General features: G+C 40.8%; 1 protein-coding gene across 1 annotated transcript; it reads right to left on the reverse strand.

Annotated features, from left to right (window-relative positions):
• Positions 1-23,733: 23,733 nt before the first annotated feature.
• LOC149117794 (histamine H2 receptor-like) lies at positions 23,734-24,857 on the reverse strand. Its single transcript, XM_089282112.1, has one exon. It carries the CDS (start codon positions 24,824-24,826, stop codon positions 23,912-23,914), a length of 915 nt encoding a protein of 304 aa, XP_089138238.1. The 5' UTR covers positions 24,827-24,857; the 3' UTR covers positions 23,734-23,911.
• Between the last annotated feature and the right edge of the window lie 804 nt (positions 24,858-25,661).

Here is a 25,661-nt window from a genome sequence, read left to right on the forward strand (position 1 = left end):
GGCTACTGCTAGGTTTAAGCTCGATTTCGGCCGCTTTCTCGAATCCGGTCTACCTTCGGGGGAGGAGCGCGGACTCCTTTCCCGAACAGCGGCCTGTAATCGAGCCTAAGGTTCAGTTCGTTTCTTTTGTATTTGTTTTCTTTTTGTTTCAGTAATTAATCGCTATTTGGTTGCTTTACTAACTTTGTGTTTTTGTTTTTGTTTTCGTTTGAGTATTATTCTTTAGCTTTCTTGACCTTTAGTCTAGCACAACATGTAGTTTTAAATCTATGTTCGTTTCTTTTGTAGTTTTTGCTAGTAACTATTGTGTGATTCGCTTTCTGCATATCATGTTGATTACTTGTGATTGCTTTCACAAATCCGATTTCTGGTCCCTTTCACTGTTTGTGGCATGGTTTTCTGACTGTAATTACTTTGTGAACTTTTGTGTAACTGGCTTGTACAGCTTTATTACGTTTTAATACGGACAACCTAAGCCACGCCTTGTAAGGAGGTTTCAAGTAAGATCTCCAAAGCGAAAATTAGTCTTAAAATCGAAGAAATCTCTGAATTAAGGGTTTCAAATTTTAACCAATCGATAAAGTGACACTATTACATGAAAGATCACGTTGAGAGTAGTTATTTGGTTAAGTTTGGTGCCGTTTTAGGTTGAACAGAGACCAATTCATGGAACTTGATATCGGCATGGATCAAAATCCATGCAAACGTCTCTAATGTTGAGACAGCGTCCCCCAAAACCATATAAACTCTTAAAATTTTTTTATAATTTCTGTGATATTCTTAAAAATGGGCAAACAAACGTGATTTCCATCTCAGCTTCTTTCAAATGGTAGGTGAACGACGAGATTTTACAGTCGTCACAAAACTGATAAAATATGCTATTTCAGAACATATTAAAAATAAAGAAGATATATATCATGCGTTATTAAAAATAGATATAATCTGAACTGGTTTTGTCTTTCTTTTCTTGAAAAGCATACTTTAAGAAAAATGTAGCATAATTTTCAAAAACGAACATAATTTTGAGCATAATCGGGCAATGCTAGTAGCGTAATATGCTACTGTCACTAGCACAATCTATAAGTGCCTAACGCATGCTCTACATTAGATCAGAGGAACAAGCTATATAAGGCTTCTTCTGGTCATATATATCAGAATATGTTCCAGGGGGTGATGGATTGTTTATATCCGGGGGATTTTTTATCTGAGATGGACGCTAAGGAAAGGAAGACTCCCATCATCAAGTTATTGTTTTCAACCTCAGGTCCAAGAAGTTTTAATTAAGATGATCGACACGATTGTTACGAAATCGAAATCTCTCCGATCGCTTTTAGGGTTCTGAGATGGGTGCAGTTACAGCAGCATTTACAAGGACAACAGTTCTAAGCGTATTGACAATAGGACAAGTCAGTAGTGCGCGATTCCAGATTCATGACGGTGCGCACGGAGCTTCTACTGTAAGTACCGCAGAGAGATGGTAGGAAATTTTCTTAGCATTCCTTACATACTCTCACTAGGGTTCTTCGTCTTGCGGCCAGGGAAGGCGTCGTAATCTGTTTCAGTGACATGTCGATGATATTAAATAAAAAAAATAAACCAGAAAGGGCCGATGGAATATGAGACAAGCTTTAAAATGAAGTCACGATATTAACAGTGCTTTAAAAGTAAATAGTGCGTTCTAGTCATTCCCGATGCTTTCAAATGATGGCGGACTCCACCGACGCATATAATCTGGAACAAAACAAGGTCATTATATATCGGATCACGTCTAAACACACGTGAACAAAGACTTTCGCAGGAAAAAAACGTGAGCGGACAAAACCGGGAAATGCCGATAAATCAAGTAATCCCGCAATGATGAACGAATTACACAACATAAACCTTCCTCTACTTTTTTCCCTGAACCAAGTTCAGATCTACGAACTGAACTTGAAGATACCAAAGTGCCTACGAATGGATGTTGAGCGCGGCGAGCAGACGTAAATGTCTTGTTTACCCAATGAAAGCCATCACAATAAACTCTGAGTTTCCACCGAGATGCTTGTCCGGGCGTAAAGGAGCGTTTGATTAATCAATCTAACACAGATCTTAAGGAATAAAAACCCAGATGAACTGGAATACTTGTCTGAGTATGTCGTTGGCAGTGGGAACCACGTGCAGTATTATCATGCTCGGTAATTGAAGTTATTGTATAGAATATATCGCACAATTACACAGCCGAGGGCAAAAAAAAAAAAAAAAAAAAAAAAAAAAGTGCGAGAAGAAACTTAGTAGATGGAGCTAAGATAGATTGTCAGTGCTTTAGTAGACCATGCACGGCTACCAATGGCTTGGCCAATCGCTTGGCCAATGGCTCGTACACACAACGAATCGCAAAAGTCCGTAAGTAACGACCTCCGAAAGAAGTGAGCCCACCCCCCATCCCCTGAAAATAGAGAAACTAAGGTTCAAAAGTATAATTATTTTTTCCAATCAATAGCCTGAATAACGTTCGATAAACTGATGACGATTCAATTAGGGAACGTAGAGCTTATTCCTGGAGGCGTCATGAAGTGCCCTGGTAAAACAAACCCCGCAAAATTTTCATCAAGTAGCAAGAAGGTACAAACAGGACGTTTTCTTCAAATTGAAAGTACTAAAATTGACAACTTTGCATCATTATGAACAGGAACGCATAAAAAGAACATTTAATCATATTGAAATTAAAAACTCGACCAGAGCAGTTAAATATTTACAAAGCAGACTAACGTAGCAGTGCGTCATGAACAGTAAAAATAGTTTAAGGTATCTTACATCACGGTCTACATATAAAATGCCCACCCATGTGCCAGCAAAATAAATTTCAACTGGACCGAAGAATTTCTAAACGATTTATAAGAACTCGGTGTTTTTACGAACTACACCCACAGCCTTAGAGAAATACAGCCCTGTTCTTATAAAATTAAAAAAAAACAAACAAAACAAAAAAACCACCAGGGAACAGATACCTACAGTACAAGTTATTTGCGCACCCTCATGGGGTGGGAGATTCTCGCCCATATCAACTTTCTTTTCTCTCGTAAGTTTTCGCGCGATTAGAGATGCGCCACACTCGCGTTTTAGGTTCGGGGATCCCAATCAATGCTTACCTGACCTTTTTAACGATTCTACGTTTAGCCCTCCCCCAAATCTACACACCTGTATTTCACTTGTTGAAAACTATTGATCTGCACAGTGTTTGGGTTAAACATTCTTGTCCATATCAACTTTCTTTTCTCTCGTAAGTTCTCGCGCGTTTAGAGATGCGCCACACTCGCGTTTTAGGAGCGAGGATCCCAACCAATGCTTACCTCACTTTTAAAGATGCTGCTTCTAGCCCACCCCAAAATATGCACACGTGTACTTCACTTGTAAAAGTCTATCGATTTGGAGAGTGCTTGGGAGAAAGATTCTCGCCACTATCAACTTTCTTTTCTCTCGTAAGTTCTCGCGCGTTTAGAGATGCGCCACACTAGCGTTTTCGGTGCAGAGATCCCAACCAATGCTTACCTAACCTTTAAACATGCTACTTTTAGCCCACCCCAAATCTACACACGTGTATTTCACTTGTGGAAGTCTTTCGATTTAAACACTGCTTTGCTGAGGGATTCTCGCCCATAACAGCTTTCTTTTCTCTCGTAAGTTCAAGCATGTTTAGAGATGCGCCACACTCGCGCTTTACGTGCAGGGATCCCAACCAATGCTTGCCTAACTTTTTAAAGATTCTACTTTTAGCCCTCCCCCTCAATCTACACATTTGTATTTCACTTGTTGAAAACTTGATTTGCACAGTGTTTGGGTCAAACATTCCTGCCCATATTAATTTTCTTTTCTCTCGTAAGTTCTCGCGCGTTTAGAGATGCGCCACACTAGCGTTTTCGGTGCAGAGATCCCAACCAATGCTTACCTAACCTTTAAACATGCTACTTTTAGCCCACCCCAAATCTACACACGTGTATTTCACTTGTGGAAGTCTTTCGATTTAAACACTGCTTTGCTGAGGGATTCTCGCCCATAACAGCTTTCTTTTCTCTCGTAAGTTCAAGCACGTTTAGAGATGCGCCACACTCGCGCTTTACGTGCAGGGATCCCAACCAATGCTTGCCTAACTTTTTAAAGATTCTACTTTTAGCCCTCCCCCTCAATCTACACATTTGTATTTCACTTGTTGAAAACTATTGATTTGCACAGTGTTTGGGTCAAACATTCCTGCCCATATTAATTTTCTTTTCTCTCGTAAGTTCTCGCGCGTTTAGAGATGCGCCACACTCGCGTTTTAGGTGCGGGGATCCCAACCAACGCTTACCTAACTTTTAAAGATGCTGCTTTTAGCCCACCCCCAAACTCTACACGTGTGTATTTCACTTGTTGAAGTCTATCGATTTGGACAGTGCTTGGGTGAGAGATTCTCGCCACTATCAACTTTCTTTTCTCTCGTAAGTTCTCGTGCGTTTAGAGATGCACCACACTCGCGTTTAAGGTGCAGGGATCCCAACCAATGCTTACCTAACTTTTAAACATGCTACTTTTAGCCCTGTCCCACATCTACACACGTGTATTTCACTTGAGGAAGTCTTTCGATTTAAACAGTGCCTGGGTGAGATACTCTCGCCCATATCAACTTTCTTTCCTCTCGTAAGTTCTCGTGAGTTTAGAGATGCGCCACGCTCGCGCTTTGCGTGCAGGGATCCCAACCAATGCTTACCTAACCTTTTAAAGATTCTACTTTTAGGCCTCCTCTAAATCGAAATACGTGTATTTCACATGTTGAAAGCTATTGATTTGCACAGTGTTTGGGTTGAACATTCTTGCCCTTATCAACTTTCTTTCCTCTCTTAAGTTCACGCGCGTTTAGAGATGCGTCACACTCGCGTTTTAGGTGCGCGGATCCCAACCAATGCTTACCTAACTTTTAAAGATGCCGCTTTTAGCCCTCCCCCAAATCTACACACGTGTATTTCACTTGTGGAAGTCCATCAATTTGGACAGTGCTTGGGTGAAAGATTCTCGTCACTATTAACTTTCTTTTCTCTCGTAAGTTCTCGCGCGTTTAGAGATGCGCCACAGTCGAGCTTTAGGTGCAGGGATCCCAATCAATGCTTACCTAACTTTTTAAACACGCTACTTTTAGCCCTGCCCTAAATCTACACACGTGTATTTCACTTGTAGAAGTCTTTCGATTTAAACAGTGCTTGGGTGAGGGATTCTCGCCAACATCAACTTTCTTTTCTCTTGTAAGTTCTCGCGCGTTTAGAGATGCGCCGCACTCGTGTCTTAGGTGCAGGGGCCCAACCAATGTTTACCTAACATTTTAAAGTTACTACATTTAGCCCTCCTTAAATTCTAGACATGTGTATTTCACTTGTGGAAAACTGTCTTTTTGCACAGTGTTTGGGTTGGAAATCTTGCCCATAACAACTTTCTTTTCTCTCGTAAGTTGTCGGGCGTTTAGAGATGCCCCACACTCGCGTTTTAGGTGCGGGGATCCCAACCAATGCTTACCTAACCTTTTAAAGATGCTACTTTTAGCCCTGCCCCACATCTACGCACGTGTATTTCACTTGTGTAACACTGTCGATTTGCAGAGTGTTTGGGTTGGAGATTCCCGCCCATATCAACTTCCTTTTCTCTTGTAAGTTCTCGCGCAATTAGAAATGCGCCACACTCGCGTTTTAGGCGCGAGCATCCCAACCAATGCTTACCTGACCTTTTAAAGATGCTACTTTTAGCCCTCCGCCATATCTATACACGTGTACTTCACTTGTTGAAGTCTATCGATTTGGACAGTGCTTGGGTCAGAGATTCTCGCCACTATCAACTTTCTTTTCTCTCGTAAGTTCTCGTGCGTTTAGGGATGCGCCACCCTCGCATTTTAAGTGCGGGGATTGTAGCCAATGCTTACCTAACCTTTTAAAAATGCTACTTTTAGCCCTTCCCCAAATGTACACACGTGTATTTCACTTGTAGAAGGCTATCGACTTGGACAGTGCTTGTGTGAGAGATTCTTGCCCCTATTACCTTTCTTTTCTATAGTGAGTTCTTGCACATTTAGAGAAGCGCCACTTTTCGCGGTTTTGGTGTCGGGATCTTAAACTATGCTCACTGGACTTGTTAAAGATGCTACATTTTGCCGTTTTTGTCATCTACACACGTGTATTGTACCTGTGGTAGTCTGTCGCTTTGGACAATGCTTGGGTTGAAGATTCTGGCCCATTTATATCTTTTTTTCTCTCGCGTGTTTTGGTGCGTTTAGGGACTCGCCACACTCGTAATTTCGGTGTCGGCATCTCAAAATATGCTTATTGGACTTTTTGAAGATGCTTGATTTGGCCCTTTCACAAATATTCACACGTGTATTTCACTTGTGAAAGTCTATCGATTTGGACATAGCATATGTGGGAAATTCTCGCTCCTCTATTCTTTCTTTTCTCTCGTAAGTTCTCGCGCATTTAGAAATGCGCCACACTCGCGGTTTAGGTGCGGGGATCCCAACCAATGTTTACCTAACTTTTAAACATGCTACTTTTAGCCCTGCCCCACATTTACACACGTGTATTTGACTTGTAAAAGTCTAAGGATTTGGACAGTGCTTGGGTGAGAGATTCTTGCCCCTATATTATATCTTTTCTCTCGTAAGTTCTTGCGCGTTTAGAGATGCGCCACACTCGCGTTTTGGGTGCGGGAATCTTATCCAATGGTTAGGTAACTTTCTAAAGATGCTACTTTTAGCCCTCCCTCAAATCTGCACACCTGTATTTCACTTGTAGAAGTCTATCGATTTGGACAGTGCTTGGATGGGAGATTCTTGCCCCTATCAACTTTCTTTTCTCTCGAAAGTTATCGCGCGTTTAGAGATGCGCCACACTCGCGCATTAGGTGCGTGGATCCCAAACAATGCTTACCTAACTTTTTAAAGATGCTCCTTTTAGCCCTGCCCCAAACATACACACGTGTATTTTATTTGTGGAAGTATATCGATTTGACCAGAGCTTGGGTGAGAGATTCTCGCCCAAATTAACTTTCTTTTCTCTCGTAAGTTCTCGTGCGTTTAGAGATGCGCCATCCTCGCATTTTAAGTGCGGGGATCTTAACCAATGCTTACCTAACTTTTTAAAGATGCTACCTTTAGCCCTTCCCCAAATCTACACACGTGTATTTCAATTGTGGAAGTCTATGGATTTGCACAGTTCTTGGGTGGGAGATTCTTGCCCCTATCAACTTTCTCTTGTCTCGTTAGTTTTCGGGCGTTTAGAGATGCGCCACACTCGCGTTTAGATGCGGGGATCCCAACCAATGGTTACCTAACTTTTTAGAGTTGCTACTTTTAGCCCTGCCCCAAATCTACACACGTTTATTTCACTTGCAAAAGTCTATCGATTTGGACAGTTCTTGGGTGGGAGATTCTTGCCCCTATCAACTTTCCTTTCTCTCGTAAGTTCTCGCGCGTTTAGAGTTGCGCCACACTCGTGTTTTAGGTGCGGGAATCCCAACCAAAACTTACCTAACTTTCTAAAGATGCTACTTTTACCCATGCCCCAAATGTACACACGTGTATTTTACTTGTGGAAGTCTATCGATTTGGACAGTGCTTGGGTGAGAGATTCTCGCCACTGTCAACTTTCTTTTCTTTAGTAAGTTCTCGTGTGTTTAGAGATGCGCCCTCCTCGCGGTTTTGTTGTCGGGATTTTAAACTATGCTTACTGGACCTTTTAAAGATGCTAGATTTGGCTCTTTCTGAAACCTACACTCGTGTATTTCACTTGTGGTACAATGGACAATGCTTGGGTTGGAGATTCCCGCCCATTTATATCTTTTTCTCTCGCGTGTTTTTACACGTTTAGAGATGTACCACACTCACGCGTTTCGATGCTAGATTTGGCCCTTTCTTAAATCTACACAAGTGTATTTCACTTGTGGAAGTCTATCGATTTGGACAGTGTTTAGGTTGCAGAGTCTCGCCCATATTAACTTTTTATTCTCTCGTAAGTTCTTGCGCGTTTAGAGATGCGCCACACTGGCGTTTTAGGTGCGGGGATCCCAACCAGTAATTACCTAACTTTTTAAAGAAATTACTTTTAGCCGTCTTCCAAATCTACACACGTGTGTTTCTTGTGTGGAAGTCTATTGATTTGGACAGTAACTTGGGTAAGACATTCTCGCCTATGTGAACTTTCTAGTAAGTTCTCGCGCGTTTAGAGATGCGCCACACTCGCGGTTTCGGTATCGGGATCTTAAACTATGTTTACTGGACGTTTTAAAGATGCTAGATTGGGGCCTCTCTCAAATCTACACACGTGTATTTTACTTGTGGAAGTATGTGGCTTCGGACAATGCCTGGGTTAAAGATTTTCGCCCATTTATCTATTTTTTTCACTCGCGTGTTTTCCGAGTTTAGCAATGCGGCAAATTCGCGGTTTTACGGGGTTCTTTAAAAATGCTAGTTTTGGCCCCAATTCAAATGTACACAAACGTATTTCACTTGTGGAAGTCTATCGTTTTGGACAGTTCCTAGGTTGGAGACTCTCGCCCAAATCAACTGTCTTTTCTCTCGTAAGTTCTTGCGCGTTTAGAGATGCGCCACACTCGCGTTTTAGGTGCGTGGATGCAAACCAATGCTTGCCTAACTTTTTAAAGATGCTACTTTTAACCCTCCCCCAAATCTACACACGTGTATTTCACTTGTGGAAGTCTATCGATTTGGACAGTGCTTAAAGTCGCCGAGACCGGGCTACGCGCAGCTTGATTTTGACCAACTTTGGGTCGATTTCCAGGAACTTGGGCGATTTTTCCGAGTTCCAGGGACTCCAAACTAATTCGAGAAGACTTTGATTTTTAGTGAAATGGAGAAAGGAAAAATGTTTGAACGCTTGGTTATGAGATGTGTGGCCGAAATCTATCCACTTAGTGACTAGAAAGACGCCGAGACCGGGCTATGCGAAGTGTGATTTTGACCAACTTTGGGTCGATTTCCAGGAACTTGGGCGATATTTCCGAGTCCTAGGGACTATAAACTGATTCGAAAAGACTTTGGTTTTCAGTAAAAGGGACAGAAGAAAACTCTTTGAACGGTTGGTTATGAGCAGTCTGGCCGAAATACGTCCCCTCCTTAACTCACTTGGGGACTAGAAACTTGCTGAGACTGGGCTACGCGCAGCGTGATTTTCACCAACTTTAGGCCGATGTCCACAAACTTGGGCGATATTTCCGAGTCCCAGGGACTCTAAACTAATTCGAGAAGATTTTGATTTTTAGTAAAATGGACAAAGGAAAAATGTTTGAACACTTGGTTATGAGAATTCTAGCCGAAATATAGCCACTTAGTGACTAGAAAGTCGCCGAGACCGGGCTACGCGAAGCGTGATTTTGACCAACTTTGGGTCGATTTCCAGGAACTTGGGCGATATTTCCGAGTTCCAGGGACTCTAAACTAATTCGAGAAGATTTTGATTTTTAGTAAAATGGACAAAAGAAAAATGTTTGAACGCTTGGTTATGAGAATTCTAGCCGAAATAAAGCCACTTAGTGACTAGAAAGTCGCCGAGACGGGCTACGCGAAGCGTGATTTTGACCAACTTTGGGTGGATTTCCAGGAACTTGGGCGATATTTCCGAGTCCCAGGGACTCTAAACTAACTCGAGAAAACATGCGAGTGAAAAAAAGATATAAATGGGCGAGAATCTTTAACCCAGGCATTGTCCGAAGCGACAGATTTCCACAAGTAAAATGCACGTGTGTAGATTTGAGAAAGGGCCAAATCTAGCATCTTTAAAAAGTCCAGTAATTATAGTTAAAGATCCCGACACCAAAACCGCGAGTGTGGCGCATCTCTCAACGCGCGAGAACTTACTAGCGAAAAGAAAGTATATATAGGCGAGAATCTCTTACCCAAGCACTGTCCAAATCAGTAGACTTCCACAAGTGAAATACACGTGTGTAGATTTGGGGGAGGGGAAAAACTAGCATCTTTAAAAAGTTAGGTAAGCATTGGTTGGGATTCAGGCACCTAAAACGCGAGTGTGGCGCATCTCTAAACGCGCGAGAACTTACGAGAGAAAAAAAATGATATGGGCGAGAATCTCTCACCCAAGCACTGCCCAAATCGAAAGACTTCCACAAGGGAAATACACGTGTGTAGATTTCCGAAAGGAACAAATCAAGCATCTTCAAAAAGTTCAGTAAGCATAGTTTATTTATTTATTTATTTTTATTTAATGTTATTGCCTTACAGAACACAGAATAAATGATTACAATACTAGATACTAGATACTACTTGGGAATAACTACTTACAGAGCTGACATTAACTATTGTACTAGACGAAACTTATTATTCTTACAATACTATACTTACAATGTTCATACTAATAGTGTTTACAGCACCGTTTAATCCACAAAAATAAATCTAACACATTACAATAAAAAGAAAAAAAAAACAATGAAGATGGTACAAAAGGGAAGAAAACGAAACAAGTGTTTCAAGTGTATTGTTAGGTTGATTACGTATAGCATTACTAGTATGTGAGAGCGAAGATAAAGAGCAGATTGCTGTGAAAAGCTCGTAGGTGACAGCGTATGTACGAGATGGTTGGCAAAGTTGATAGCTGCAAACGCTTCAGAGGAAGTGATGCTATCTATCAGTAGGTATATATTCTGCAAGAGGTTCCCATTTTTCCATATCGCCGCTTTTTGTCTCCAACTCGAGCCTTGATTTCAGAAAGCGTAAATAATGGTCAAAGTTAGGGGACATTTCTTTAGATTTGGCTAGCCAGATATGACGTCGAGCTAAAAGAAGGCAATAGTTAATTTGAAGTGCAAATTTTGATGTTTCCGGTTTCAGACCAAAAGCTGTAATGTTTAATAGGGTGGAGGTTTTGGGCATTAGTTTTATACTTTGCAGCCATTCTCATACTCTTTTCCAAACGTTAGATGTCTCGTGACATGTCCAGAAGAGATGCATTAATGACTCTGGGCCTTCTTGACAGAAGGTGCAATTATCATTTGCCTTAAGCCCAATTTTATATAGAAAGTCATTAGTTGCTAGACGTCTGTGTAAAAATTTAAACTGGAATTCGATCAGTTTGGTACTCCTGGTGCATCGTGATGTCAAAAGGTATGCTGAGCTCCAGTCGAGATTTTCATTTCTTGAGTAGCTACAATCTAGAAGCCATTTCATTTGGCTGTTTTTTGGAACTTCGCCTTTGATTCTTGTCAGAATTTTGTATACGAGTGAGCTTACTTTTTTAGTCTCTAAAAGCTTAGTGCAAAAAGGCTTGTACTCCTGACTATTATCATGATCATCCACTTCTTTACGGAGGGTCTTTACAGCCGATATTATCCCGTAATATTTAAGAGGAGAGACACTTAAGCTGTATTTTAATTGAAAATCATTCAAAGAGAGAAAGTTGCTGCTCCCTGGTTTTTGTAAATGTTTCACTTTTGTAATTCCTTGTGCACACCAGTCCTTAAAGAATATTGGTTTGTTCGCTATTCTAATTAGAGAGTTGTGCCATAGGCTTTGTTCTTGAAACTGCACCTGGGATTTTATTTGTTGTTCGAAGTTGACCTCTGCCCAGACCTCCAAAATTCCTTTGAGAAATGCATCCGTAGCTTTAATAGACGTTGTGGTGTCTTTAGCATTGAGATTGCCAGCAAAAATATTCTCACGACCATAGTGGTTTAGAGCCAAATCAAAAAAAATTTTCCATTTTGCGTTATTGGTGGTATCTAGGTATTTCTTGATCCATGTTGTTTTTAGAGCTTTGTTAAAAGAAATAAGATCAATCATCTTTAGGCCTCCATCATAATAATCATTTATCATAATTTTACGTTTGATTTTGTCTCCCTTTCCGTTCCAAAGAAACTGATAAAACAGCTTGTTGATCTGATTTAAAGCATTCTAATTCAATGGCAAAGGAGATAGTAAATAAACTAACTGCGACGCGGCTAACGATTTCAATACAGTAATTCTTCCCAGCAAGGTCAGTCTACGGTACTTCCAACAGCTAAGGATTTTCCTTATCTTTTCCACCTTTTCATCATAGTTTAGCAGAGCAGCTATTTCAGGCTCGACTGATAGCCACAGTCCTAATGTTTTAACTTTGGATTCCGGCCACTTTAATTCCTTTCCTGGCAGAGAAAGTTTGTCGTTTCCAATACTAGAACCGATCCAAAGGGCTTCCGTTTTCTTCTCATTGAGTCTCAGACCGGAGGCTTTACTAAATTCATCTAACATGCTAAGGGCAGAGAGAAGAGCTTGTTCTGACCCGTCTAAAATCAGTGTAGTATCGTCGGCATATTGGCTAATTTTAATTTCATTGTTGTTAACACATATACCTTTTATGTTCACATTGTTTCTGATTGCTTTGGCCAATACTTCCGCTGAAAGGATAAATAAATAAGGAGATAGGGGACAACCTTGTGTAACACCTCTTTGGATCTGAAAGCATAGTTTAAGATGTCGACACCAAAACCTCGAGTGGGGCGCACTCCAAACGCGCCAAAACGCGAGAGAAAAAAGTATAAATGAGCAATAGTCTCCAATCCAAGCGTTGTCCAAAGCCACAGACTACCACAAGTAAAATACACGTGTGTAGATTAGAAAAACGGCTAAATCTAGCATTTTTAAAAAGTCCAGTAAGCATAGTCTAAGATCACGAAAGCAAAACCGCGAGTGGGGCGCATATCTAAATACACGAGAACTTACTAGAGAAAAGAAAGTTGATATGGGCGAGAATCTCAAACCCAAGCACTGTCCAAATCGATAGACTTCCATAAGTGAAATATACGTGTGTAGATTTGGGGGAGGGCTAAAAGTAGCACCTTTAAAAAGTTAGGTAAGCATTGGTTGGGATCCCCACACCTAAAACGCGATTGTGGCGCATCTCTAAACGCGCAAGAACTTACGAGAGAAAATAAAGTTAATATATATGGGCAAGAATATCCAACCTAAGCACTGTCCAAATCGGTAGACTTCAACAAGTAAAATACACTTGTGTAGACTTTAGGGAGAGCCAAAACTAGCATTTTTAAAGAGCCCCGTAACCACAGTTTGGATCCCAACAAAAAAAAAAAAACAAAAAAACAAAACAAAAAAAAACCCGAGTGTTCCGCATCGCTAAACGCGCGAAAACACGCGAGTGAAAAAATGATATAAATGGCCGAAAATCTTTAGCCCAAGCATTGTCCAAAGCGACAAACTTCCACAAGTATAATACACGGATGTAGATTTGAGGGAGAGCTAAAAGTAACATCTTTAAAAAGTTCAGTAATCATTAGTTAAGATCCCCGCACCTAAAACGTGAGTGTGGCGTATCTCTAAACGCACGAGAATTTACGAGAGAAAAGAAAGTTGATATGGGCGAGAATCCCTTACCCAAGCAGTGTCCAAATCGATTGACTTCCAGAAGTGAAATACTTGTGTGTAGATTTGGGAAAGGGATGAAAGTAGCATCTTTAAAATGATAGGTAAGCATTGGTTGGGATCCCCGCACCTTAAACGCAAGTGTGATGCATCTCTAAACGCGCGAAAACTCATTAGAGAAACGAAATTTAATATAAGCGAGAGTATTTAACCTAAGGACTGTCCAAATCAATAGACTTTTACAAGTGAAATACACTTGTGTAGATTTGAAGGGTGGGGGACGCGGGGGGGGGGGGGGTGGTGGTGGTGGATTTCTTTAGACTTTCACAAGTGAAAAATTTGTTTGTAGGTTTGAGAGAGAGCTGAAAGTAGCATCTTTAAAATATAAGTTGAGCATTGGTTGGGATCCTGGCATCTAAAACGCGAGTGTGGCGCATCTCTAAACGCGCAAGAACTTACGAGAGAAAAGAAAATTGATATGGGCGAGAATCTCCAAACTTAACACTGCCCAAATCGATAGTCTTCCACAAGTAAAATACACTTGTGTAGATTTGGCGCAGGGCTAAAAGTAGCATCTTTATAAAGTTAGGTAAGCATTGGTTGGGATCCTCGTACCTGAAACGCGAGTGTGCCGAATATCTAAACGTGGAAAAACACGCGGGAGATAAGAAAATTGACATGGGAAAGAATATGTAACCCAAGCACTGTCTAAATCAATAGACTTCCACATTTAAAATACACCTGTGTAGATTTGGGGGAGGGCCAAAACTAGCATTTTTAAAGAGACACGTAAGCATAATTTGGAACCCTCACACACAAACCTTGAGTGTGCCGCATCGCTTAACGCGCGAAAACACGCGAGTAAAAAAAAGATACAAATCGGCGAGAGTCCTTAACCCAAGCATTGCTAAAAGCGACAGACTTTTACAAGTAAAATACACGTGTGTAGATTTGGGGAAGGTTAAGAGTAGCATCTTTAAAAAGTTAAGAAAGCATTGGTTAAGATCCCAGCACCTAAAACGCGAGTGTGGCGCATTTCTAAACGTGCGAGAACTTACGAGAGAAAAGAATGTTGATATGGCCAAGAATCTCTCACCCAAGCAATGTCCAAATCCATAGACTTCTACAAGTAATATACACGTGTGTAGATTTGGGGGAGGGCTAAAAGTAGCATCTCTGAAAAGTTAAGTAAGCATTAGTTGGGATCACCACACCTAAAACGCGTATGTGGCGCATCTCTGAACGCGCGAGAATTTACGGGAGAAATAAAAGTTAATATAAGTGAGAATATTCAACCTAAGAACTGTCCAAATCGATAGACTTTTACAAGTGAAATACACTTGTGTAGATTTGGGGGAGGGCTAAAAGTAGCACCTTCATAAAGGTAGGTAAGCTATGGTTGGGATCCCAGCACTTGAAACGCGAGTATGGCGCATCTCTAAATGCGGAAGAACACGCGGGACAAAAGAATTTTGACATGGAAAAGAATATCGAACCCAAGCACTATCCAAATCAATATATTTCTACAAGTTAAATACACTCAAAGTAGATTTGGGGAAGGGCCAAAACTAGCATTTTTAAAGAAGCATGTAAGGATAGTTTGGGATCCCCACACAAAAAGTGCGAGTGTGCTGCATCGCTAAACGCGCGAAAACACGCGGGACAAAAGAAAATTGACACGGGAAAGAATGTCTAACCCAAACACTGTCCAAACCGATAGATTTCCACAAGTTAAATACAGGTGTGTAGACTTGAGGGAAGGCCCAAACTAGCATCTTTTAAGAGCCATGTAAGCATAGTTTAAAATCCCCACACAAAAAACGCGAGTGCGCCACATCGCTAAACGCGCGAAAACACGCGGGACAAAAGAAAATTGACATGGGAAAGAATATCTAAGCCAAGCACTCTCCAAATCGATAGATTTCCACAAGTTAAATACGCTCGTGTAGATTTGGGGAAGGGCCAAAACTAGTATTTTTAAAGAGCCATGTAAGCATAGTTTGGCATCCACACACAAAAAACGCGAGTGTGTTGCATCGCTAAACGCGCGAAAACACGCGGGACAAAAAAAAAATGGACATGGGAAAGAATATCTAACCCAAGCACTGTCCAAATCGATAGATTTCCACAAGTTAAATACGCTCGTGTAGATTTGGGGAAGGGCCAAAACCAGCATTTTTAAAGAGCCATGTAAGCATAGTTTGGCATCCACACACAAAAAACGCGAGTGTGTTGCATCGCTAAACGCGCGAAAACACGCGGGACAAAAAAAAAATGGACATGGGAAAGAATATCTAAGCCAAGCACTGTCCAAATCGATAGATTTCCACAAGTTAAATACACTCGTGTAGATTTGGGGAAGGGCCAAAACCAGCATTTTTAAAGAACCATGTAAGCACAGTTTGGGATCTACACACAAAAAACGCGAGTGTGTTGCATCGCTAAACGCGCGAAAACACGCGGGACAAAAAAAAAAAATGGACATGGGAAAGAATATCTAAGCCAAGCACTGTCCAAATCGATAGATTTCCACAAGTTAAATACACTCGTGAAGATTTGGGGAAGGGCCAAAACTAGCATTTTCAAAGAGCCATGTAAGCATAGTTTAAGATCCACACACAAAAAACGCGAGTGTGTTGCATCGCTAAACGCGCGAAAACACGCGGGACAAAAAAAAAATTGACATGGGAAAGAATATCTAAGCTAAGCACTGTCCAAATCGATAGATTTCCACAAGTTAAATACACTCGTGTAGATTTGGGGAGGGCCTAAACTAGCATTTTCAAAGAGCCATGTAAGCATAGTTTGAGATCCCGAGACAAAATGCGCGAGTGTGCCGCATCGCTAAACGCGCGAAACCACGCGGGACAAAAGAAAATTGACACGGGAAAGAATATCTAACCCAAACACTCTCCAAATCGATAGTTTCCACAAGTTAAATACACTCGTGTAGATTTGAGGAAGGGCCAAAGCTAGCATTTTTAAAGAGCCATGTAAGCATAGTTTGGGATCTCCACACAAAAAACGCGATCGTGCTGCATCGCTAAACGCGCGAAAACACGCGGGACAAAATAAAATGGACATGGTAAAGAATATCTAACCCAAGCACTGCCCAAATCGATAGATTTCTACAAGTTAAATACACGTGTGTAGATTTGGGGGAGGGCTAAAAGTAGCATCTTTAAAAGGTTAAGTAAGCATTGGTTAAGATCCCACACCTAAAACGCGAGTGAGCGCATCGCTAAGCGCACGAGAACTTACGAGAGAAAAGAAAGTTGATAGTGGCGAGAATCTCTCACCCAAACATTTTGTAAATCGATAGACTTCCACAAGTTAAATACTTTTGTGTAGATTTGAGGGAGGGATAAAAGTAGCATTTTTAAAAAGTTAGGTAAGCATTGGTTGGGATCTCCGCACCTAAAATGCGAGTGTTGCGTATCTCTAAACGCGCAAGAACTTACGAGAGAAAAGAAAGTTGATAGTGGCGAGAATCTCTTACTCAAGCACTCTCCAAATCGATAGACTTCCACAAGTGAATTACACGTGTGTAGATTTGAGGGAGGGCTAAAAGTAGCATCTTTAAATGTTAGGTAGGCATTGGTTTGGATGCCCGCACTTAAAACGCGAGTGTGGCGCATCCCTAAACACGCAAGAACTTACGAGAGCAAAGAAAGTTGATATGGGCGAGAATCTCCAATCCAAACACTGTGCAAATCGATAGTTTTCCACAAGTAAAATACACGTGTGTAGATTTGGGGCAGGGCTAAATGTAGAATCTTGAAAAAGTTCGGTAAGCATCGGTTGGGATCCCTGCTCCTTAAACGCGAGTGTGGCGCATCTCTAAACGCGCGAGAACTTACGAGAGAAAAGAAAGTTGATATGGGCGAGAATCTCTCACCCCATGAGGGGACGCAAATGACTTCTACTGTAATTATCTCTTCGTGGTGTTTTTGTTTTTGTTTTAAGAGCGTGTCCATGGGTGCACCAGGCAAGTCTGCTACATGCCATCTCACCGATTTCAATGAAACTTAGCCAGTATAAAGGGTCTACCCCAAAACTCAGAAAGACACATTGGTTTCGGTTTTGGATCTTTCAGGGGGGAAGTAGATCACCCCCCCTGGTTTTACTAGATTTTTGCCAAGAAAATTGCCTCAATATAGGCAAAATGTATGAAGCTCTCAGAACAACTGTATTTAACCTATTGCTACCAAGTTTGGTACACATACTGGTATATCTATAGTGAATGGAAGAGCCAAGTGACAGTCTATTTGATCAGCCGCTTGTCAATCAATGGACATAAATATGTGACTGTGTTTTTAGACCTTCAAATATTTGACGATTTTGAGGTCAATTATCTCCCCTTGCCAAAAAGGTATGACACTAATTTCAAAGTTCCTTTGTCCATCGATCATTTATCTTTAAAAAACAGTTAAAATATCTTTGGGCACTGCCGTATTTTCGCTTCGGATGCCACTTGAAAACTGCACCTAAAACAAGCTTACTTTAACCTTATCCGTCATACAATGCTGGCAAAAGCGGCCACTAAAGAAAATAAATCGACATTTACAAGCTCGTTTAACAAGAAAACTGCACCAGAAGGGAAAGTAAGGCTAAAAGGTTTCGAGATTTTGAGAAGAAATTGAAGATAACGCGTTTTTAGAGATACGTGTCACCAAAATATCGATAGTAAAATCGTAGTGTTTGTGATTTGACGTTTGTTATTTTGAGATTTGCTCGCAAAATCAGCTGTTGGCTATCGTGTGGCATAAAACACTTTTCAGTCTTTCATTCAACTCTTTATTATCAAGAGGTCGTGCTGTTTATAATGCCCTGAGGAGATTTCAGGGTCACATGCCGAGTTGTTGTTGACAAGTACATTCCAGCTAGTGTGCAGCAACATAAACTTGCACAAGCTAAAAATGACATTACGAGGAAATCTTCCTTTACGGACTAAAAAGGAAATGCAGTTCTAAGAAATTTGTTAGTTCAGTAATGCATAATTCCAGTAAAAAAGACTACAATTATTGTGTTATTATTGTCACTTACCAAGGCTTACTGCCACCTAAAATTTCCACGCATACATGGTATTTGTAGCATGACGCGACCTGGTAACCTTTCATGAGAATTCCTACAAATTATACCGAGACACGGGGATCCTGTAGTCCCTTCGAAATTTCAGCTACGCAAGAGGGGGAGTCTACGGATTAAACTCTAGTGATAGATATACAGGGCAGGGAACAACAGACATTGCGAACAATTGAGATGTTCTAAGTGAGATGTTCTCCTGTCAAGAAGAAGGATGCATCAAGACGTTCAAGTCATTCGCCGCCCTCCAAAAGCACCTGGACGTCGGGAAACATATGGTGAAGCTAGCAAAGGAGTCCGCGTACGACGAGATCAAACGGAAATGGACGGAGGCGTGTCATTCCGTAGGTGGTGGCTACGTTCGTGGTCAGACATCAGCCAGCAGTTCTGACGGCCAATTCCCCCGCCCCGGCTGACCAAGTGGAACACGGATGGGCTCTTCGGAGAACACGGAAATCAGTGGCCTTTTCGGAAAAACCGAAGAGCTATCTGTTAGATATGTTCTGGATGAGAGAAGAAACTGGTAAGAAGGCAACCGCTTCCGATGTGGCCTTTAGAATGAAGTCTTTAAGAGACGAGACTGGTCAGAAAATGTTCACCAAGATCGACTGGTTGACAGAGCAACAGATCGCTCGATACTTTAGCCGACTTTCTGCCCTGAATAAGAATGGCCAACTACAAAGGACCAGCTCTGTAAGTATGAATGAGGGCGAGGAAGCTGATGCCGATGATCTTGCTGCTGAGGCTGAAACTGTCCGAAGAAGGCAGCAGATAAGGAGAGAACTTGAACTTTAGATCATTAGCCGAGTTTTGATAGGGGTGCAATTATCACCTTGTAAAGAAGTAGGAGGGAGGGTCTGGATAGGACGTTAAAAATGCCAGTTGTAAATGTAACTTTTGACAATAGACCATTTTACAGTTGTCTGTTCAGTGGCCTGCACGGATTTTGAATGGCAGCGAGGCTGTAGATGACCTTTTCTTGACCTCACTGCTTTGGTTGTGTAAATCAAGTTGTTCGCATGCTCACTAGTTGGCAATGAGGACCGCAGAGAGGTCTATATCAAAGGAAGGTCACCTCCAGTCTCGCTTGCATTCATAGGCCAGATAACTGAGCACACAATTGTAAAATGGCCTATTCATCATTGGTCGGTGCCATCTATCAGTTGATTTTAATTTAGCTTAATTTTGTTTTGTCGGAACTGATTTAGGTGAAAAGTCACAAGAGATAAGAACACAATACTAGTTTGTAAAAATAATAACTTCTTAAATAATTAATATTAATTAAAATGCAGAATTATTAGCCAAATAGGATCGAAAAAGATTAGAATAAAATAGCAATCAAGTGTTTTATTAGAGTGGTTTTTCATTTGAGCGTCGAAAAGTAATTGGTTTTGCATCACTTTGCTACACGATTGACTTAAAAATCTCGCGCCACTTTCTTATTCAGTCACAAGTAAAAGTAAAACCAATGCTGCCCCGCTCTAACGCGCTTTCTCCCGTTTTACCTCTGCGTCAGTTACATGTTATTACTTCGATTTTGATTGGTTCACTGTATTGTTTGTGTCCTTTGTGATTGGCGAGAGTGATTACTTTGGTTTTAGTTTTACGATACTCAATTAAAAACCGCTCTTGTTGTCAGTAAAACGGACTACAAATGTCAGTAGCCCGTTACATTTTAAAGGCGATTTTTCAGTTGTTAGTGAAAATTTTAGCAATTTGTCAGTTGTCACTTAATCCCGCCCAAACCCCCAGTCTGATATGGATTGTTGAAAGAAAGCAAAAAACTTAACCTTACCTGCCCTCCGTAGGGAAGACTACAAGTAGGAAGGTACTAATAGAGGTGAGCTAGAAAAAAATGTAAATGTTTACTGCTAATCTAACTTTTTTCAAATTCACTATCTTTCCCTTTGCGAACAACTGAATATGACTGAAGAGTCGACTGAAGATGCAAATGACGGGAAACACGTGGAGATCTGCTGGTCAACACATTGCTGGCTCAACCTTTATGTAACGCAATTCAACGCTGGCGATCGAGAGAGATACAGATTTAGTCAGAACAACATGTATTTAAAAAAAATGCGGATATATGCCGACCAGAAAGTAGATAAATGTACTTATAGAGATTCGTAGAACATTCTGAAAGCGTTTCTTTACTGACGGGATGAACAATTTGTTGGAATTCTGAAAGGTTGTCAGGTCACGCTACAAGTACTTCCCGGAGGAAATTTTCGATGGTGGTAACCCGTGGTAAGTGACAATAATAAAACATTTGCAGTCTTTTCCTCTAGAATTATGCATGGTTGAACCAACGAATTTGTTAGAACTGCGTTTCCTTTTTAGTCAGTAAAGGAAGATTTCCTCGTAATGTCATTTTTAGCTTGTGCAAGTTTATGTTGCTGCACACTAGCTGGAATGTACTTGTCAACAACAACTCGGCATGTGACCCTGAAATCTCCTCAGGGCATTATAAACAGCACGACCTCTTGATAATAAAGAGTTGAATGAAAGACTGAAAAGTGTTTTATGCCACACGATAGCCAACAGCTGATTTTGCGAGCAAATCTCAAAATAACAAACGTCAAATCACAAACACTACGATTTTACTATCGATATTTTGGTGACACGTATCTCTAAAAACGCGTTATCTTCAATTTCTTCTCAAAATCTCGAAACCTTTTAGCCTTACTTTCCCTTCTGGTGCAGTTTTCTTGTTAAACGAGCTTGTAAATGTCGATTTATTTTCTTTAGTGGCCGCTTTTGCCAGCATTGTATGACGGATAAGGTTAAAGTAAGCTTGTTTTAGGTGCAGTTTTCAAGTGGCATCCGAAGCGAAAATACGGCAGTGCCCAAAGATATTTTAACTGTTTTTTAAAGATAAATGATCGACGGACAAAGGAACGTTGAAATTAGTGTCATACCTTTTTGGCAAGGGGAGATAATTGACCTCAAAATCGTCAAATATTTGAAGGTCTAAAAACACAGTCACATATTTATGTCCATTGATTGACAAGCGGCTGATCAAATAGACTGTCACTTGGCTCTTCCATTTACTATAGATATGCCAATATGTGTACCAAACTTGGTAGCAATAGGTTAAATACAGTTGTTCTGAGAGCTTCATACATTTTGCCTATATTGAGGCAATTTTCTTGGCAAAAATCTAGTAAAACCAGGGGGGGTGATCTACTTCCCCCCTGAAAGATCCAAAACCGAAACCAATGTGTCTTTCTGAGTTTTGGGGTAGACCCTTTATACTGGCTAAGTTTCATTGAAATCGGTGAGATGGCATGTAGCAGACTTGCCTGGTGCACCCATGGACACACTCTTAAATTCTATGAGAACAGGGCTGTATTTCTCTAAGGCTGTGGGTATAATTTGTAAAAACACCGAGTTCTTATAAATCGTTTAGAAATTCTTCAATGCAGTTGAAATTTATGTTGCTGGCACATGGGTGGGCACTTTATGTGTAGACCGTGATCGATGTAAGATACCTTAAACTATTTTTAGTGGTCATGATGCACTGCTACGCTAGTCTGCTTTATAAATATTTAACTGCTCTGGTCGCGTTTTTAATTTGAATATGATTAAACGTTCTTTTTATGCGTGCCTGTAAAAAATGATTCAAAATTGTCAATTTTAGTCATTTCAATTTGAAGAAAACGTCCTGTTTGTACCTTCTTGTTACTTGATGAAAATTTTGCCTGGCTTGTTTTACCAGCGCGCTTCATGACGCCTCCTGGAATAAGTTATACCTTCCCTAGTTGAATCGTCATCAGTTTATCGAACGTTATTTAGGTTATTGATCGAAAAAATAATTATGCTATTGAACCTTAGTTCCTCTATTTCCAGGGGATGGGGGGTGGGCTCACTTCTTTCGGAGGTCGTTACTTAAGGACTTTTACGATTCGTTGCGTGTACGAGCCATTGGCCAAGCGATTGGCCAAGCCATTGGTAGCCGTGCATGGTCTACTAAAGCACTGACAATCTATTCTAGCTCCATGTACTAAGTTTCTCCTCGCGCTTTGTTTTTGTTTTTGTTTTTTTTTTTGCCCTCGGCTGTGTAATTGTGCGATATTTTCTACACAATAACTTCAATTGCCGAGCATGATAATACTGCACGTGACTCCCTTTGCCAACGACATACTCAGCCTTATTCCAGATCATCTGGGTTTTTATTCCTTAAGATCTGTGTTAGATTGATTAATCAAACGCTCCTTTACGCCCGGACAAGCAACTCGATGCAAGCTCAGAGTTTATTGTAATGGCTTTCGTTGGGTAAACAAGACATTTACGTCTGCTCGCCGCGCTCAACATCCATTCGTAGGCACTTTGGTATCTTTAAGTTCAGTTCGTAGATCTGAACTTGGTTCAGGGGCAGAAGCATAGGAAGATTCATGTTATGTAATTCGTTCTTCATTGCGGGATTACTTGATTTATCAACATTGCCCGGTTTTGTCCCCTCACGTTTTTTCCTGCCTTTCTTCAAGTCTTTCTTCAAGTGTGTTTAGAAGTGATCCGATATATAATGACCTTGTTTTGTTCCAGATTATTGGCGTTGATGGAGTCCGCCATCATTTGAAAGCCGCGGCATCGGGAATGATTCGAACGCGCTATTTACTTTTAAAGCACTATTAATATCGTGACTTCATTTTAAAGCTTGTCTCATATTCCATCGGCCCTTTCTGGTTTATTTTTTATTTAATATCATCGACATATCTCTGAAACAGATTATGACGCCTTCCCTGGCCGCAAGACGAAGAACCCTAGTGAGAGTATGTAAGGAATGCTAGGAAAATTTCCTACCATTTCTCTGCGGTACTGACAGCAGAAGTTCCCTGCGTCCCGTCATGAGAGGTTTGCGTTTGACAGGCTTATAACCCTCACATTGCCTCTCTCCACCAAGAAGCGGTGAATTGTCAGGTCTTCTCAGTGGCTAATATACTGTGTGTGTGTGTGTGTGTGTGTGTGTGTGTGTGTGTGTGTGTGTGTGTGTGTGTATGAATGTGTGTGTTTATGGAGATTTGAGGGGGAGGGAGTGGTGGGGATTACCCTGGGATGAACTGCTAACATCCTAAGGAAGTGAACCTTTTTAAAGTGAAGGAACCCTTTTAACCAGGAGGTTCTAATTTGCTTTAATTTGTGTTTCTAAAGGTGAGTACAAACACACCCACTTGTCTGTTTTTTCCCAATTCAGTCAACTCTCCCCCTCCCTCGCCAAAAGACAAACAAAAGAAAAAAAGAAAAGAAAGAAAGAAACTCAGGAAGCATTGTTCCGGTTGAAATTTCATTTAATTGCCATTTTTTGACACCAGTGCAATTTATTGAAAAAAAACGTAACATGTAGTTTGCAGTGACATGAATTTCTATTTACATAGCAGTCATCTTCTGTATTGAATGCTTTGTACTTTAATAAAGCATTAACAGTTTTTCAGTCTTTCGTTGCTTTTAATTTTACCTAATGGCAACAACGGCTTCAGATTTAAATCTAAACGCGAACTTTCTCATTTCTTCTTGTCGCCCACAATAAATCAATGGATTAAGGAGCGAGTTGAACGTGACGAATGTGGCAACATATGACACTAACGCCGATGGAGCTAATCCCAAACCGCCTAATACGAGAACGAAAACTACGGGCACAAAGCACAGTACAACAGCACCGATCACAATCACAGTTGTCTTGAGCGCTTTGTGCTCCTTAGCGAATCTTTCCACTTCCTCTTGAGGCAGCTGATGAGCTTTGATCATCTTCCGGTGGCGAAGTATTTCCCGATACAAAATCAAGTAAGAAAATACAATGAAAAGAACGCAAAAAATATAAATGGCAAGTGAAAATGCTAACAACGTTTTGTTTTCCAAGTCTCTGGTTACTCCAGAAATTAGAGAAACGATCCAGAATGTGATCACTGCCACCTTAATTCTTCGCGTTGTGACAATAGCTGTATAGCGAAGAGTAAATTTGATGGCTATAAGTCTCTCGCAAGTTATCAACATCAGATGGAGACAAGAGCAAAGAGACAGGGCGTGTATAGAAGAGTAATGAAAAGTGCATAGAATCATTTCAGTTTCATTCATACCAAGAAGCTGGAAAGTTCTGCACAGGATAAACGACGGCTGCACGATCAGACCAGTTAAGACATCAGTTGCCGCTAAACAGGCCAGCAAGATGTTGGGGTAACTCTGAAGTCTTGTTATTTTTTTCACGGCCATTATCACCAACACGTTGAGCAAAACTGTCACGGGACTTGTCATGATGTTAATGATAATGGTGATGATAAGATGAACCTCGGGTGGGTTATTTGGTGTTCCGCCTTCCGTGCTAATATTTGTAAAGTTGTTAAAATTTGAACCGGAGAGGTTGTAGGCCATGTTATAGGACGACGTAGAATGAGAGCGTTTTACTGTCTCTGAATAAGAAATGTTACGGTATTTATTGCTGCCGAAGATGAGAACTGTAAATGTCACCGACTCTTAATTAAGTGTGTAAAAACTTCAATATTATCTTAGGAGATTAATCATTGACCATGTTAGCTAAATGAGTTTTCGCTGATTTCGAAATTATCTTTTTATGTTTAAGCTGATCAGATTCTCATCACAAATGTTTTGTTCGTTTTTTTCCCACACTTTATTATGTCAGGTTATTTTGCTAGCAGGGGGGAGGTTTATTGAACAGAGTTTTTAGGGAAGGTCCACTCCAATAAATCGTTCCAATATGTATTCACCATTTTTCCAAGAAAAGGGTGACTTTTCGGAAATAATAATAAGACTAACGAAAGGAACATGATAACCCTTTGTAGTACCTACATTTGACAAATAATCGACCGACTTCTACTATATTTTCAGCTTAGTATTTACATAAATTGGTTAGATAAGCTCGTCGTTGGGCATACCCACGGTTGCGACCACCTCTCGGAAGCGACCACAACTCCTCAGCAACCAGTTTTCCAAACTACCAAAGGTTTTCAAGTCAAATCACTATATTTGAAACCTCTTGTAAGCGACCAACTCTCGTGAGCGACCGCGACCACTTTTAGAGCTAAAAGTTTGAAATTTTCTTTTGTTTTTAACCTTCTGTAGGCGAGCACTTGACAGACAGTAGAGGGGAAATTGGATCGAATAAGGTGTTGTAACATTATCGTATTCCTGGATAGTACAAGGGATGGAAATTTCTCAATGCGTGCGAAATATCGGATATTTTTTTTTT

Source organism: Orbicella faveolata, unplaced genomic scaffold, assembly GCF_042242905.1.
Source record: "Orbicella faveolata isolate gen_17 unplaced genomic scaffold, um_ofav_v1 contig_1, whole genome shotgun sequence".
In the NCBI taxonomy this organism is placed as follows: Eukaryota; Metazoa; Cnidaria; class Anthozoa; order Scleractinia; family Merulinidae; genus Orbicella; species Orbicella faveolata.